Source organism: Carlito syrichta, unplaced genomic scaffold (assembly GCF_000164805.1).
Source record: "Carlito syrichta isolate Samal-C Ts95f unplaced genomic scaffold, Tarsius_syrichta-2.0.1 Scaffold305641, whole genome shotgun sequence".
NCBI lineage: Eukaryota > Metazoa > Chordata > Mammalia > Primates > Tarsiidae > Carlito > Carlito syrichta.
In genome coordinates this window covers 417,030-430,425 of record NW_007249737.1, presented here as the reverse complement: position 1 = coordinate 430,425, position 13,396 = coordinate 417,030, and the positions used below count along the sequence as shown (strand labels likewise).

General features: G+C 46.9%; 1 protein-coding gene across 1 annotated transcript in view; it reads right to left on the bottom strand.

The window, feature by feature from the left end:
* The window catches only part of XXYLT1 (xyloside xylosyltransferase 1), a 189,446-nt gene extending 176,058 nt beyond the window's left edge, over positions 1 to 13,388 (bottom strand). Inside the window, exon 1 of the mRNA XM_008061926.2 lies at positions 12,886 to 13,388. Within this exon, the coding sequence (XP_008060117.1) occupies positions 12,886 to 13,350 (465 nt within the window). The 5' untranslated portion in view covers positions 13,351 to 13,388. The remainder of the gene's footprint in view (positions 1 to 12,885) is intronic.
* Positions 13,389 to 13,396: the final 8 nt, after the last annotated feature.

The window sequence follows — 13,396 nt, the reverse complement described above, 5'->3', positions numbered from 1 at the left end:
GGACTGCGTAGGGAGCCGGAGGGCGAGCTCTCCCTGCCGCCCCGGGTCTGGGGAGGACGCGGACCCTGCGGGCTGCACTCCTGCAGCTCCCCTCCTCCAGGCCCCGGAGGCCCTCGTGCTCACCAGCCACGGAGGTCCTCCAGCGCACAATCCAGAGGACAAAACATGTGCGAGCCCCACCCCCGCGCCATGAAGCTCCCCAATACTGACTCCCCGGGTCAGTCTCAGGCTCAGGGCAGCTGGAAAGCAGCCTCGAGGGACCGGCGGGATTTTGCCTCCTGGAGGTCAGGATGCGCAGCCTTCCCTCCACAACCAGGCAGATCCAGGGGGAGACAAGAAGGGAAGGCCCCAGTGGGATGGGTGAAGAGGGCAACCCTGCTGTGGGTGTTAGGGCGACCTGGCTCTCAACTCGCCCTCCCCAAAGGCACCCGGGGCTGCTGACACCACGGACAGGCATTCAAACAGAGGACGGAAGGGCCTGGACTGGTTTAACCTCAGCTCTGTGTGGCACTAAGTCACTGCTCCTTCCTGGCCCCCAGTCCATCAGCTTAGCAGGGGAAACTGCACCCAGAGGTCCAGAGATTCCTTCCTGCTCCAAAGCTTGGTGAGTCTGCAGGGCTCCCTGAGGCAGGGCGAGATTGAAGCTTCATTCCAGCAAGCGCAGTTTTTGTTCACATTGAATGTATGGATGCGGGGTGCCTCAGCAGGCAGATGACACAGATAGTGAGGTGGGCTACAGCCCACTCCTCATCCCCAAACCCACAGGGCCTTGGCACCGCTGCCCGCCAGGTCCTGAGGCACCTCCCGCCCTGCTCAGTAGGCCACCCAAGCTCTCAGCCTCGGGAATGCCACACTCCTTCACCGGTCTGTGAAAGCACTTTTATAAACTAAAGTACTGAATAAATGTTGTTACTATTACTCTCCTAATCAGGACTTCATACTAATAACACTCCCCGCTAATCTTAGACATAGCATTATCGTACACAACAGGAACCTCTTTTTCTTTTTTTTTGAGTTGGAGTCTCCCTCTGTCGCCCAGACTGGAGTGCAGGGGCCGCTCCCGGCCACCGCAGCCTCGACCTGCTGGGCTCCGGCGATCCTTCCGCCCCAGCCTTCCGAGTAGCTGGAACTACAGGCGCGTGCTACCACGCCCAGATATTTGATTTATTGTAGAGATGAGATCTCGCCAAGTTGCCCAGGCAGGTCTCCCGCGGGCTCCAGCAATCCACTCACCTCAGCCTCCCAAAGCGTGGGATTACAGGCTGAGCCACGGAGCCCAGCCACAACAGGAATTTCTAAACCATGTTCTTCAGAATATGCACATTTCCAGGTGTTTTAACATCTTTCAGGGTAAGGAGGGGAGAGTCAAGGTAATTGATTTTTCTTGTAAAATAGAGAGAGAGAGAGGAGAGACCCCCCCCCAAAAAAACCTGAATTTATTTGTTGGGGGGGAGAGAGATTCCCCCCAAAAAACGGAATTTATTTTTCAATTGTTTATTTATTCTCACATGTGTTTTTAATTTTTTAATTTCAATAGCTTTGGGGGGATATAAATAGTATTGGTCTGGCCTTTAAGCCTACCCACCCCCCCACCTGTGCACACTGTGTACCTGATAGGCGATTGTGAATTTATCCTTATATTTAAACTTCAGTCACCTTCAAAGTACTCTCTCCATTGATGCAATACACCTTTCAAGACGCTTTTTCCACTTTTTCCACAGTTTTTGAACTCGTCAATTTGGACGCCTTTTAGTGCTTCTGATTTTTTTTTGTTTCACTTCTTCCACATAAGCAAAATGTTTCCCTGTGAGGGCTGTTTTCATTCAGGGAAACAAAAAAAAAGTTGCTTGTGGTGAGACTGGGTGAATAAGTAGGGTGGAGCACAGGGGTCATGACGCTTTTTGTCAAAAACCACTGAACACTCAGCGCAGTGTGGGCAGGTGTATTCATAAACCTCCCATCATTAAGTGGGCAAAAGCATTGACTCTCAAAAAAAAACTCACCAAAGCCAAAAGCAGCTTCTCACAACAGCACTAGCTAGTCCACTGATGCCAATGAGTCCCTAGAACACTTACCTAGTAGGAGAAGCCTGTACTACAGGGGCCCACTCTCCAAAAAATAATTCTAGTTTTGTTGGGGTACTTCTTCTCACACACACACACACACACACACACACACACACACTATATTATCATATATATTATACACACGTACATATAGTATATATCTATCTAATGTATACTCCTTCATATATATATACATACATATATTGAATCGGGGATCTCACTGTCACCCAGGCTGGAGTACAGTGGCATGATCACAACAATCACACACAACTCATGGCAGCCTGGACCCCCTGGGCTCAGGCAATCCTTCCTTGTCAGCATCCCAAGTAGCTGGGACTACAGGTGCATGCCACCACACCCAGCTAATTTTATTTTGATTTTTTGTAGAGATGAGGTTTGCTATGTGGCCTAGCTGGTCTCGAACTCCTGGGCCCAAGCAATCCACCAGCCTCAGTCTCCCAAAGTGCTGGTATTACAGAACATTTTGGTAAATATATTTTTTAAAATACCAAATATATTTATGCAGATGTTCTTACCAATATGTAATCATCTCATCATTAGTCATTAGAAACATACAAATCAAAACCACAAATAAGATACCACTTACCCACTAGAAAAGGTATAATCAAAATAACAAGTGCTGACGGGAATGTGGAGACACTGGAACTTCACTCACTGCTGGTGGGAATATAAAATGGTGCTGGCAGGTCAGGCACAGTGGTTCATGCCTGTAATCCCAGCACTTTGGGAGGCCATGACAGAAGCATTGCTTGAGCCCAAAAGTTCAAGACCAGCCTGTACAACATAGCAAAGCCTCATCTCTACAAAAAAAATCAGTAGTCCTAGCTACTAAGGAGTACCCCAAGAAAGTCGAGGCTGCCTTGAGCCGTGATCATGCCACTGCACTCCAGCCTGGGTGACAGAGTGAGACCTCAATTCAATAAAATAAAATAAAATAAAAATAAAAGGTATAACTACTTTGGAAAACAGCCTGGCAGTTCCTCAAAAGGTTAAACAGAGTTAATATACAACCCAGCAATTCCACTCCTAGGTTATACGTACTAAGAGAGATCTGAAAACATGTTTACACAGAAACTTAAAAATGAATGTGCACAGCAGCATTCATAATAGCCAAAAGCTGGAAACCCAGATGTCCATCAACTGATGAGTGTGGTAAGTCCATACAATGGAATGTTATCCAACTATAAAAAGAGATAAAGTGTTGACATGTGCTACAACATGAACCTTAAAAGCATTATGTTAAGTGAAAGAAGACAGACACAAAGATCACATATTGAATGAGTCGATTTATATTAACCCTTTGCATTCAGATGTACCCTCTGAGGGGACATCAGAAATCTAGCAAACCACACAGAAGTCCCCTCTCAGGGGACATAAAAAGACTGCAGACGATTATACAGGACAAACTTATGCCAGCACAAATTTTTCAAAAATGTGCTTCCTTGAAGTTTTCGATTCAAATTGCACAAAAAAGCAAATAAAGAGATGAAATATATACTAAGATATGATCGACCAGCTCAGAAGTGGTTTTCAGGAATCACAAGTGCATTCTTCCACATCATCTTCTAACAGACTGGACAAAAAAATTACATATTATTAATGTGGGAGGAAGAAATTGACTGTATTCTCTGCTCAAATACAAAAGCACCAGGTGTAAGATATCAAACAAATTACTATTGCACAACATGTATTAATGAACCTGCAATGCACATCGGTGACTGTTTCACACATTACCACACGTTAGAAAAATATAAAATACAAATTTTTTATTTTTTTGTCATAAATAAGTTTCTTAATGTCCAAAATTCCATTATAAGCCAAATATCATTACAATAAAATAATTGGTTCCAAGCTATATGATTTAATATGAAGTGACTTGCTTTTCACTATTTCATTAAAAAGTGCAGTTGAGTTGCTGGGTATGCGATTTGTAAGGTGTCTGAGTGCAGAGGATTAAATGTTCAGAATAGACAAATTTATAGAGATAGAAAGCAAATTAGTGATTTCTAGGGGCTGGAGAGACAGAAGGATGGGGTATGACTGCTAACAGGCACAGGGTTTCTTTTTGAGGAGATGGAAATGTTCTGGAATTAGTGGGAATGATTACACAATATTATGAATATACTAAAAAACAGCAAAATGTATACTCTTAAAGGGTGAACTTTATGGTACATGAATCATATCTCAATTTTTCTAATTACAAAAGGAAAAAAGTAACTATCTTTTAAAAAAATAGCCTGTAGGAACAAAGAACAGTTGGGAAGTCATGAGGAATTACTGGTGCCCAAAGCTAGAACATTTCATGTATGCACTGAGGTCCCTGCATAATATATAAATTGCTCATCTATCAGTATATATCTTCTGTATGATGATCCCTGGCCTATGTTATGGGTTTTGCCTTATAATCGCAACATATACTTGTGGATTTAGAGTTTATTGTATTTGCTTTTTTTGTTTTTTGAGTTGAAGTCTCACTCTGTCGCCTCTACCTGCTGGGCTCCGGCGATCCTTCCGCCTCAGCCTTCCAAGTAGCTGGAACTACAGGCGCTCGCTACCACGCCCGGCTAGTTTTTTTTATTTATTGTAGAGATGAGGTCTCGCCAAGTTGCCCGGGTGGGTCTCGAACCCACGGGCTCAAGCAATCCATTCACCTCAGCCACCCAAAGGTGCGGGATTACAGGCTGAGCCACCAAGCCCAGCTGAGTTTATTGTATTTGATACAATACTATACAAAGTTATTCCCAACAGATCCATGATTATGTTTTCCACAGGAAACATGCATTGGCATACAAACCACTTACAGTGGTTTTCATAAGTATATTATAATGTAAAAGAATGCCACTGCTAAATGCATGTGATAAAATATACACTGTTCTCTAAATATCATCATATAAAATGTCAGCCCATCTTTTCAAAGAGCCTGTCATTTCAGGACATATTTCTTTGATCACCTCTTTCCTAGACTTTCATAACCTATTCAAAGGCTTCATTCAGGTGCAACGTACCTGCTGCTGTGACAAGCTGGAAAAGCCATTTTCAGTTTATTGTTAGCTTCATCAATGAGACAGCCAACATCAAGGTCTTCCCACTCAGGTGTCTCTCAAGCCCCCACTAGGAGCTGAGGTACTCGTCTTTCCCATGCTCTTGCTTTAGAAGAAGCTCTGAAGATCAATCACCCAATGTACTTTAACATTTGTCTGGTCATTCCTTGTTCTCGCTATTCACTCCTCCTGGAATCCAACAGTCATTTGGAAGTGGGTGCTGTGGTTTAAAGTGTTCCCCCAGAATTCATGTACTGGAAATTTGACTTCTGGTGTGGCAGTGTTGGTAAGTGAGGCCTTTAAGAGATAATGAATGCCCCTTTCACAGGCCTCGGTTAATTCTCATAGGAGTGAATGAGTTCTCACTCTCAGGGGACAAAATTATTACCAAAAGAACAGGTTGTTATAAAGTGTTTTGCACCTTTCACGTGCACTGCTTCCTCTTCTGCTTCTGAGCCATATTACAACACAGTACAAAAGCCTCACTAGAAGCTGATGCCATGTTCTTGGACTTGCTAGCCCCCAAAACCATGAGCTAAATACTTCTTTCCTTTAAAAAGTTCCCATACCCAGTTTCTGGTATTCTGTTATAGTAATAGAGAACAGACAGAAAGAGTAATGAACATGGCTTTCTTCTTACCCCTAACTTGTCATCTAGAGACTGAGCAACCCAGTCTCAGGCTCTGAAAGAAAAGAGGCAGATCACTGAGAACTCTTCTGTCTTGGGTTTAATCAATATAGTTATCAGTCAGTCAACTATAAATATGTATTGACAGCCTAGAATGTGCCAGAAACTATGCAAGACTATAGTGTTGACAGGGGAAAGAGAAAGCACCTCCATTTTCATGGTTTCATTCCTCTATATGGAGGATGCTCTACTAGACCAATACTCCTGGCCACTTGCTCCCTGCCTCATCCTCCCTTCCCCACCGTGCACATTAACTCCTCTTAAGAAGAAGAGGAGAAGCTTATCTTATGGGTGGTTTAGGAGTCATGTCTGCCCTGGACTCCTACTTCTTTTCTCTGGAATCCACCTGCAGAGAACCTGCTCATTCCTGCAGAGAGACCAGTGGCTACCCAGAGCTACCAGTGCATCCAGAAGTCTGTCTGGTTCTTACGTTACAAGTTAGGAAACTGCTTGTCCACTGTATCTATCTCTTCCAACTCAGGACAGAAATAGGAATGGCATTTATGGGGTCCCCGTAACTTCAATAGAGGAAGACAGTAAGCAAGGTCTCTGCCTTCCGAGTAGAGAGAGAAGCTGGACAACAAGGGAACAGGATAATGACTTTCTCAAACATGCAGAGCACATGCCAACCTAAGGCCTTCATGCTTGCAGTTCTCTCCAAAGACAGCTCACCACAGGTAGCTCACTCCCTCTCTTTCTTCAGTCTTTCCTCAAAGGTCACCTTATGAGTGGAGCCTTCCCTGGCCACCTCCATAAAACAGCCCCAAACTTCCCACCTGACACCCGAACACTCCCTATCTCCTTATCCTGCTTTAACTATTCTCTACAGAACTCATCAAAGTCTGACTTGTTCTGTATTTATTTGGCTCTCCTCTATACATTCCTCACAACCAAAGAACATACGTTCCATGAAGGCAAGGACCTTGTTCTGTTCCCTAATGCTCACAAGTACCTAGAACAATGCCTGGCACAGGGTAAGTGCTTGATAACACCTGATGAGTGAATGAATGAAAAAATGAATATGTGATATAAAAGAAATGTACAAATGATGGAAAGTTGAGGGCTGGCATGATAGTTGCATTAGAAAAGGGGTTCAGGGCCAGGCACAGGGGCTCATGTCTCCAGTCCTAGTACTTTAAGGCTGAGGCAAGAGGATTGCCTGAGCCCAGGAGTTTGAGACCAGTCTGGGCAACATGGCGAGACCTCATCACTACCATAAATAAATTAACCAAGCATGGTGGGGTGTGCCTGTAGTCCCAGCTACTTGGAAGGCTGAGTCAGAAATATCACCTGAGCCCAGCAGGTCACGACTGTGATAGCCATGATAGTGCCACTGCACTCCAGCCTGGAGGACAGAGTGAGACTCCGGCTCAAAAAAAAGGAAAAGAAAAGGGGTTCAGAGAAAGCCTTTCTGAAAGGTTAATATTGGCACTGTTGACTAGGTAACAGCATAGGAAAAATACCATAGGCAAGCAATACTGCTGTGCCCACAGAGGGTGTACCAACAGCAGCTAGGTGGGCCCCGCCAGGCATCAGCAGAGGACTGGCCATCTTGGGAAAGGAGGGATGAGACGGAAGCGCTTTGAGGACTGCTTACTGTGTTTATTTTCCCAGAAGTCAGTAGAGTAGAACCACATTATGAAACTGGTGCTAAAACAGAACACATGGCAGCACGGAGTAAAACTGAATTAAATGCAACACAGCAACACAGATATGATGGCCAAAGCTCTAGCAGTCATCCTGGACCACAAAGACAAGGGCCACTCTGTAGTGATGGTGAAAGAGAAAGCTGGAAGGAGCCTGGGACCCTGACGACTTCAAGAAGCCCCTATGACAGCCCGGGAAGACCTACCTCTGGAAATCACTGAAATGAGAAATAAACTCAATCTTGTTTAAGCCACCATCATTCGGGGTGTTCAAGGTGTACTCTGTCAAACCTGATACAGCAAGAAGGGCTCATGGAAGAAGTTTTGCAAGTGGAGGATTACACCTGATAGGCAGAATGAGAAAACAGATGGCTCAGAGCAAGCATAGCCCCTGAGAAGGGACATGAGAAGGGACAGCTTTTCCTACAGCACAGGAACCTCAGCCAGCTGCTAAGGGTCTAGGATGCTGGAATGATCTGCGATGACAGGTGGAAGTGATGTGATAAAGCAGCATGCTAGCCAGGTCAATGTAGCAGCCTTTCCCAGGTTGGCAGAGATCATATAGCTGGGATGAAGGAGAGTTGTCCAGTCAAATGGCTGCTGAATGCCTACTACGCACCAGGCATTGTGCTCCCCAGGAAAGGCTGCACAGAGGAGACACCTGAGCAGAGTGTGAGAGAGCAGCAGGAGACACCAAGCACTCCTGTATCCCTTACAGCAGTGACTCCCAAGCCTGCCTACATAGCTCCATCCAAATACACATCCCCAGCCGGGCTCGGTGGCTCAGCCTGTAATCCCGCGCTTTGGGAGGCTGAGGTGAGTGGATTGCCTGAGCCTGTGGGTTCGAGACCTGCCTGGGCAACTTGGCGAGACCTCATCTCTACAATAAATCAAAAAAATCAGCTGGGCATGGTAGTGCATGCCTGTAATTCCGGCTACTCAGAAGGCTGAGGCTGAAAATCGCCCGAGCCCAGCAGGTCGAGGCTACAGTGGCCAGGAGTGGCCACTGCACTCCAGTCTGGGTGACAGAGTGAGAATCTGACTCAAAAAAACAAAAAAACCAAAAAAACAAATACACATCCCCACAACCCAGATGCCCATCAAAAGTGGACTGAATAAAGAAAATGTGGCACATATACACGATGGAACATTATACAGTCATAAAAAAGAACATCATGGCCTTCACAGCAAGGTGGAGGCAGCTAGAGAGTATTATACTAACAGAACTATCGCAAAAACAAAGAACTGAATACCTCATGTTCTCACTTACAAGCAGGCCCTGAACACTAGTCACGCTAGGACAAGGGTGGGATCAGCAGACACGAGACACTGCTAGGTAAGAGAGGGCAGAAGTAGAGGGTACATGACAATACACTGGGTACCTCATTCACTATCAAGGGGCAAGAGGGCAGTTAGATGCCCCAACTTCAATTGCATGCAACTTATTTATGTAGTAAATCCCCACTGGTACTCCACAACTCTAAAATTTTTTAAAAAATAAAGTAAAATAAAGAACCCGGGAGATTCTGACCCACAGACTGGGGCAGGGTCCAGGATTCAAAAAAATAATTTTGTGTGTGTGTTTTTGGTGGGGTTTTTTTGTTTGTTTTTGAGACAGAGCCTCACTCTGTTGCCCACGCTGGAGTGCAAGGGAGTGATCATGGCTCACTGTAGCCTCAACCTCCCGGGCTCAACTGATCATCCTGCCTCAGCCTCCCGAGAAGCTGGGACTACAGGTGTGTGCTACCACCCCCTAACTAATTTTTTTTACTTTTTGTAGAGATAAGGTCTTGCTGTGTTGCCCAGGCTGGATTCAAACTCCTGGCTTCAAGTGATGCTCCCAACATGCTGGGATTATAGGTGTGAGCTACCGTGCCCAGCCCTATATTTTAAACAAATACTCCCAAGTGATTGTGACACAGAAAACGGACCTACTATATAGGCTAGAAGCAGCTCCCATACTAGTGCCTGGAACATGGCAGGTTTGGATGTTTATTTAAAAAGTTAACAAATAATATACTTCCACACTGTTAGGAAATAACAAACTAATATATTTTTTAAAACTTTCAATAAGAGTCAAAACAGAATTTTTCTGATTAAGAGAATTCTTTTTAGCTAATATTTAATTAACCAAAATATAATCTAAGGTCACTAATAATGTTATATGATCTATTTCCATAACCATTTCAGCTAAAAGGTGTTTCTATGTCACTTGGGTATGGTATGAGAAGAGACCGCTGGGTGTTGGCACAAGTTCGATGTCAGTTCATTGTGGCCCTCTCTGCACCTTGCAAACATGGTGGAGTCCAAGATCCCCTCTAAGGGAAGAGGAACCCCAGGCTGTCTCCAGACAGGTGGGACAGGTGGGTGGGCAAAGAGCTGCAGTCCTCTTCCCAAGGTGTTCTAACACAACTCAAGTCAATTCTTCCCAGGAGTAAATTTCCCTCTAGACCTTATCTTACAAGAGAGAAGGACTCCTTAAGAAGAAATATGGTACAAAGGAAAAAACATTGGCCTCACATGCAGGTCTAGTCTCAATTGGGTGAGCAATTCCCCAGGTGGCCTTGGGCAAGTTTCCTCACCAGTCATATGCTATATACTCTTGACATCCCTTCTAGCTCTGATGCAATCTGGGTGAAAAACTCTAGCTTCCTTCTTCCTACCAATACTGAAAAAATAGCTCTTGGTATAAAATTCACTCCCATAAGACATGATGTTAGGTGCTTAGGATGCAGTACCTAATAGATGTCAGTGTCAATGCCCTTAAGGAGCTTGCAGTCTAGCAAGGTAGATGAACAATTAATTCAAAACTTACAGAAACACAACTGTGATAAATGTTATTAGGAAAAGTACTTGGTGTTTCAAGAGTGTGTCATGGGGGCTTGGTAAAGGTTTGCCAAGGAAACAGCACTTAAGCTGAGACCTGAAAACCAAGTACCAACTAAGGATAGGGGAGGGATACTCCGGACAGAGGGAAAGGCATGTGTCAAGTGGGCTGTGGTGCTGGGAGAAGCATTGTTTTCAGGAATATTTCAAACCTGAGGAAGAAGTAAATCACAAATAAGATAAAGCAAACCTTTTAGAATCACACATTTAAAGAAAAAAGAGCACCTTTAATCACAAACAGAAAACAAATTCAAAAAATATGAGCTCGAAAGTCATGGGGGCAATTTTATGCCAGGAATGATAAACCCTTATCTGACCACTGCTATCTGGCTAGAAGCCCCAGATCCTCACTCCTCTTGTCTCAGCAGGGGAAGTATCAGTTCCCGCAGGTCATTTGCAGCTGCCTCCAGCTGCCTTGGGTGGGAATGCCAGAACTGGGCCCAACAAAGGAGGGAGTCAACACAAAACACATACTCCACGATACAAACCTGGTTCTGAAGTCGAATCCATCCCTAGGCCAATATTTCTGGTGCCAGCTATGTGCTAGGCATTGTATAGAGGGATGGAGAGTGATAAGCCATGATATGGTCACAGCACCAGGGCCCTCTTTCCTCTTCCCGCAAGAGGAAGAGGAAGATGTACCTTTCAGCTGGGGGTTCCTTGGATGGCTCTAAGGAGGAGATGGCATCTGAACAGGGGCAGGAAATGGAGAGAAAGTACCCCAACAGTGGAAAGGACATAACCAAAGGCAAGCAGGCTAGAAACCACCAGGTGTACAACAAGAGCTGCAGCTAGAGCTCAGGACACGGGGAGGATAGAGATCTGGGTAGAATAGGCCCAGGTCGCTACCACTGCTTCAGAAAATGAAAAGACGACAATGCTGGTCTTCAGGGAGGCTTGTGGTCAAATCCCAGATCTGCCTAGACTGGTCCTGTGGCCAAGGGCTCTTAGCTTTCTCCCTGGGACTAGTGCAGGGTTTGTCAACGATCAGAGTTGCCAGGCCCCACCTTTACAGAGTCCAACTAGGTAAAGGGGGATGGGCTCCAGGCCAAAAAAACCCCAGGTCGGACAGCGGGTCCCAAGGGACTCTCCAGCCACAGATTCTTGGCCTCCGACCGCAGGAAGCCCAGGCCCAGTCACCCTTTCCTGACCATAGTTATGTTCCTGACAGGCTCCTTTGTTCATGGGTGGGCAAAGAGTTGCCTTCTTCTTTCCAAGGTGACAGAATTCTCCCTGGGAGTAAATTGCCCTCTGGACCTTATCTTACAAGACAGTACTTCTTAAAGGAAAAATATGGCACAAAAGGCAAAACATCAGCCTAGAATGCTATGGAGGAAGAGGGGATACAGAGCTGTGGAGGGTTGGGCAAAGAGTGTCCCCAAGGTCTAGGGACATTCTCGATGGAGGTGAAAGCTAGGTTAAGAGTGGCTGAGGACTTGAGATGACACCGTGGGGAGGAAGTACAGCTTGTAATACAGTGCATTCAGTACAGCTAAGGTATAAGGTGCATGCAGAGGAAGGAGCAGAGGTAAAGCCAGAGAGGAGAGCAGGACACACAACACAGACAGCCCCACTAGGAAATTGGGACTTGACTCTGGGTAACAAGGAGCCTCCGCACACCCATGAACCCTGCAAAATCCTGACAGCAGCTCCCCTTAGTCACTCGCCAAACACTATTCTTGCCTCAGCACCTTTCCCAACCAACATAAGTCACATTCTTAAAGATCACCTACTTTAACATAACCTTATCCAAAAATCAGAACTTGGATCCTCTCTGTACAACTACTGGGCCACAGTGAGAGAAGCAATTTGATTGTTTCTATGCCAGAAACCCAATCTCAGCCAAGCAGAGCCAGGCAGTGAAGTGAGATGATGGGGAGCAATATGAGGTGCCACAGCGGCAGGTTGGGAGTTGGCCAGGACTGCCATAAGGGCTAGCTGTGCTCTCCCCAGATCGTATATGTTCCTCTTACAGCTTTCTCCTCATCGCTGGGAGGAACCTGCAGCTTCTCTAAATGGGTTCATGACCCTTGAGGGCAGGGGAGAACAGGGCACAGAGAGGAGATAAGCTGGTTCACAAAGGAACTGACTGAAACCGACTGAAATACCTTAAGAGCCATAAGAAACTTCTACATTTCCAGAGGCCTCATCAAGACCCTGTCCAGCAGACTTTGCTCAAGATGACTACTGCTGCCTTCAAATGACCAGACCCATTCTCAGAAGTCAACGACTGAGGAACATAAAAAGAGGTGCAGACTCTGAAGGCACTGAACTCTGCCATACTAGCAAAATGAGGGTGAGCCGATTCTCCAGGGGGACTGCTCTTAATGGCGAGAAAGGTGGCCAGTTAGCATCGCAGTTCACGCCTGCACCAGCTGAGTGCGTCTGGCTGCCGGACACGCCCCGGACGAGGCCTCCCGCGTGCTGTGAACGCTACCGGCATTGTCAAGTGGGCAGTGCAGCAAAGACCCTTCCCCTTGCTCCCGGGAGCACGCACTAGAAACAGGGTGGGCCACCCACCAGGACCCCCAGCTCACCTTGCACTTGAAGCCGGCGGCGGGCGGCAGGAGCTCCCGCAGAAGGACCTTGACCACCTCGCGGCTGGCCTCCTCGCTCACAAAGTGAAGGTTAAGCACCTCGTGCGCCTCGAACTTGGCGAGGCGCAGCAACGAGTGCAGCGCGACGCGGGCCTTGGCCTGCAGCGCGGCATTGTGCTCCGCCTTGGTGAACATCATCAGCAGGTGGTAGTCCACCGGCCCGGCCCCACCGCCCTCCAGGCTCTTGGCCTTGGCGCCCGCGGCTGGCGCCACGGAGCCCCGCGCCAGCTCCAGCACCGGCGGCGAGGGCGCGGCGGGGACCCCGGCGCGGGCTTCCTTCAGCCTCTTGGTGGCGCTGGAGAAGGTCTCCCGGCCGGAGCCGAGGTAGTAGAAAGCGCAGACGGCGAGCGCCGCGGCCAGCAGCAGCGCGCAGTAGTGGGAGCGCACAGCGCCCAGGCGCGCCATGGCCGGAGCGCATGGGAGCCCGCCTCCGAGGGGCCCGTGCGCCGGA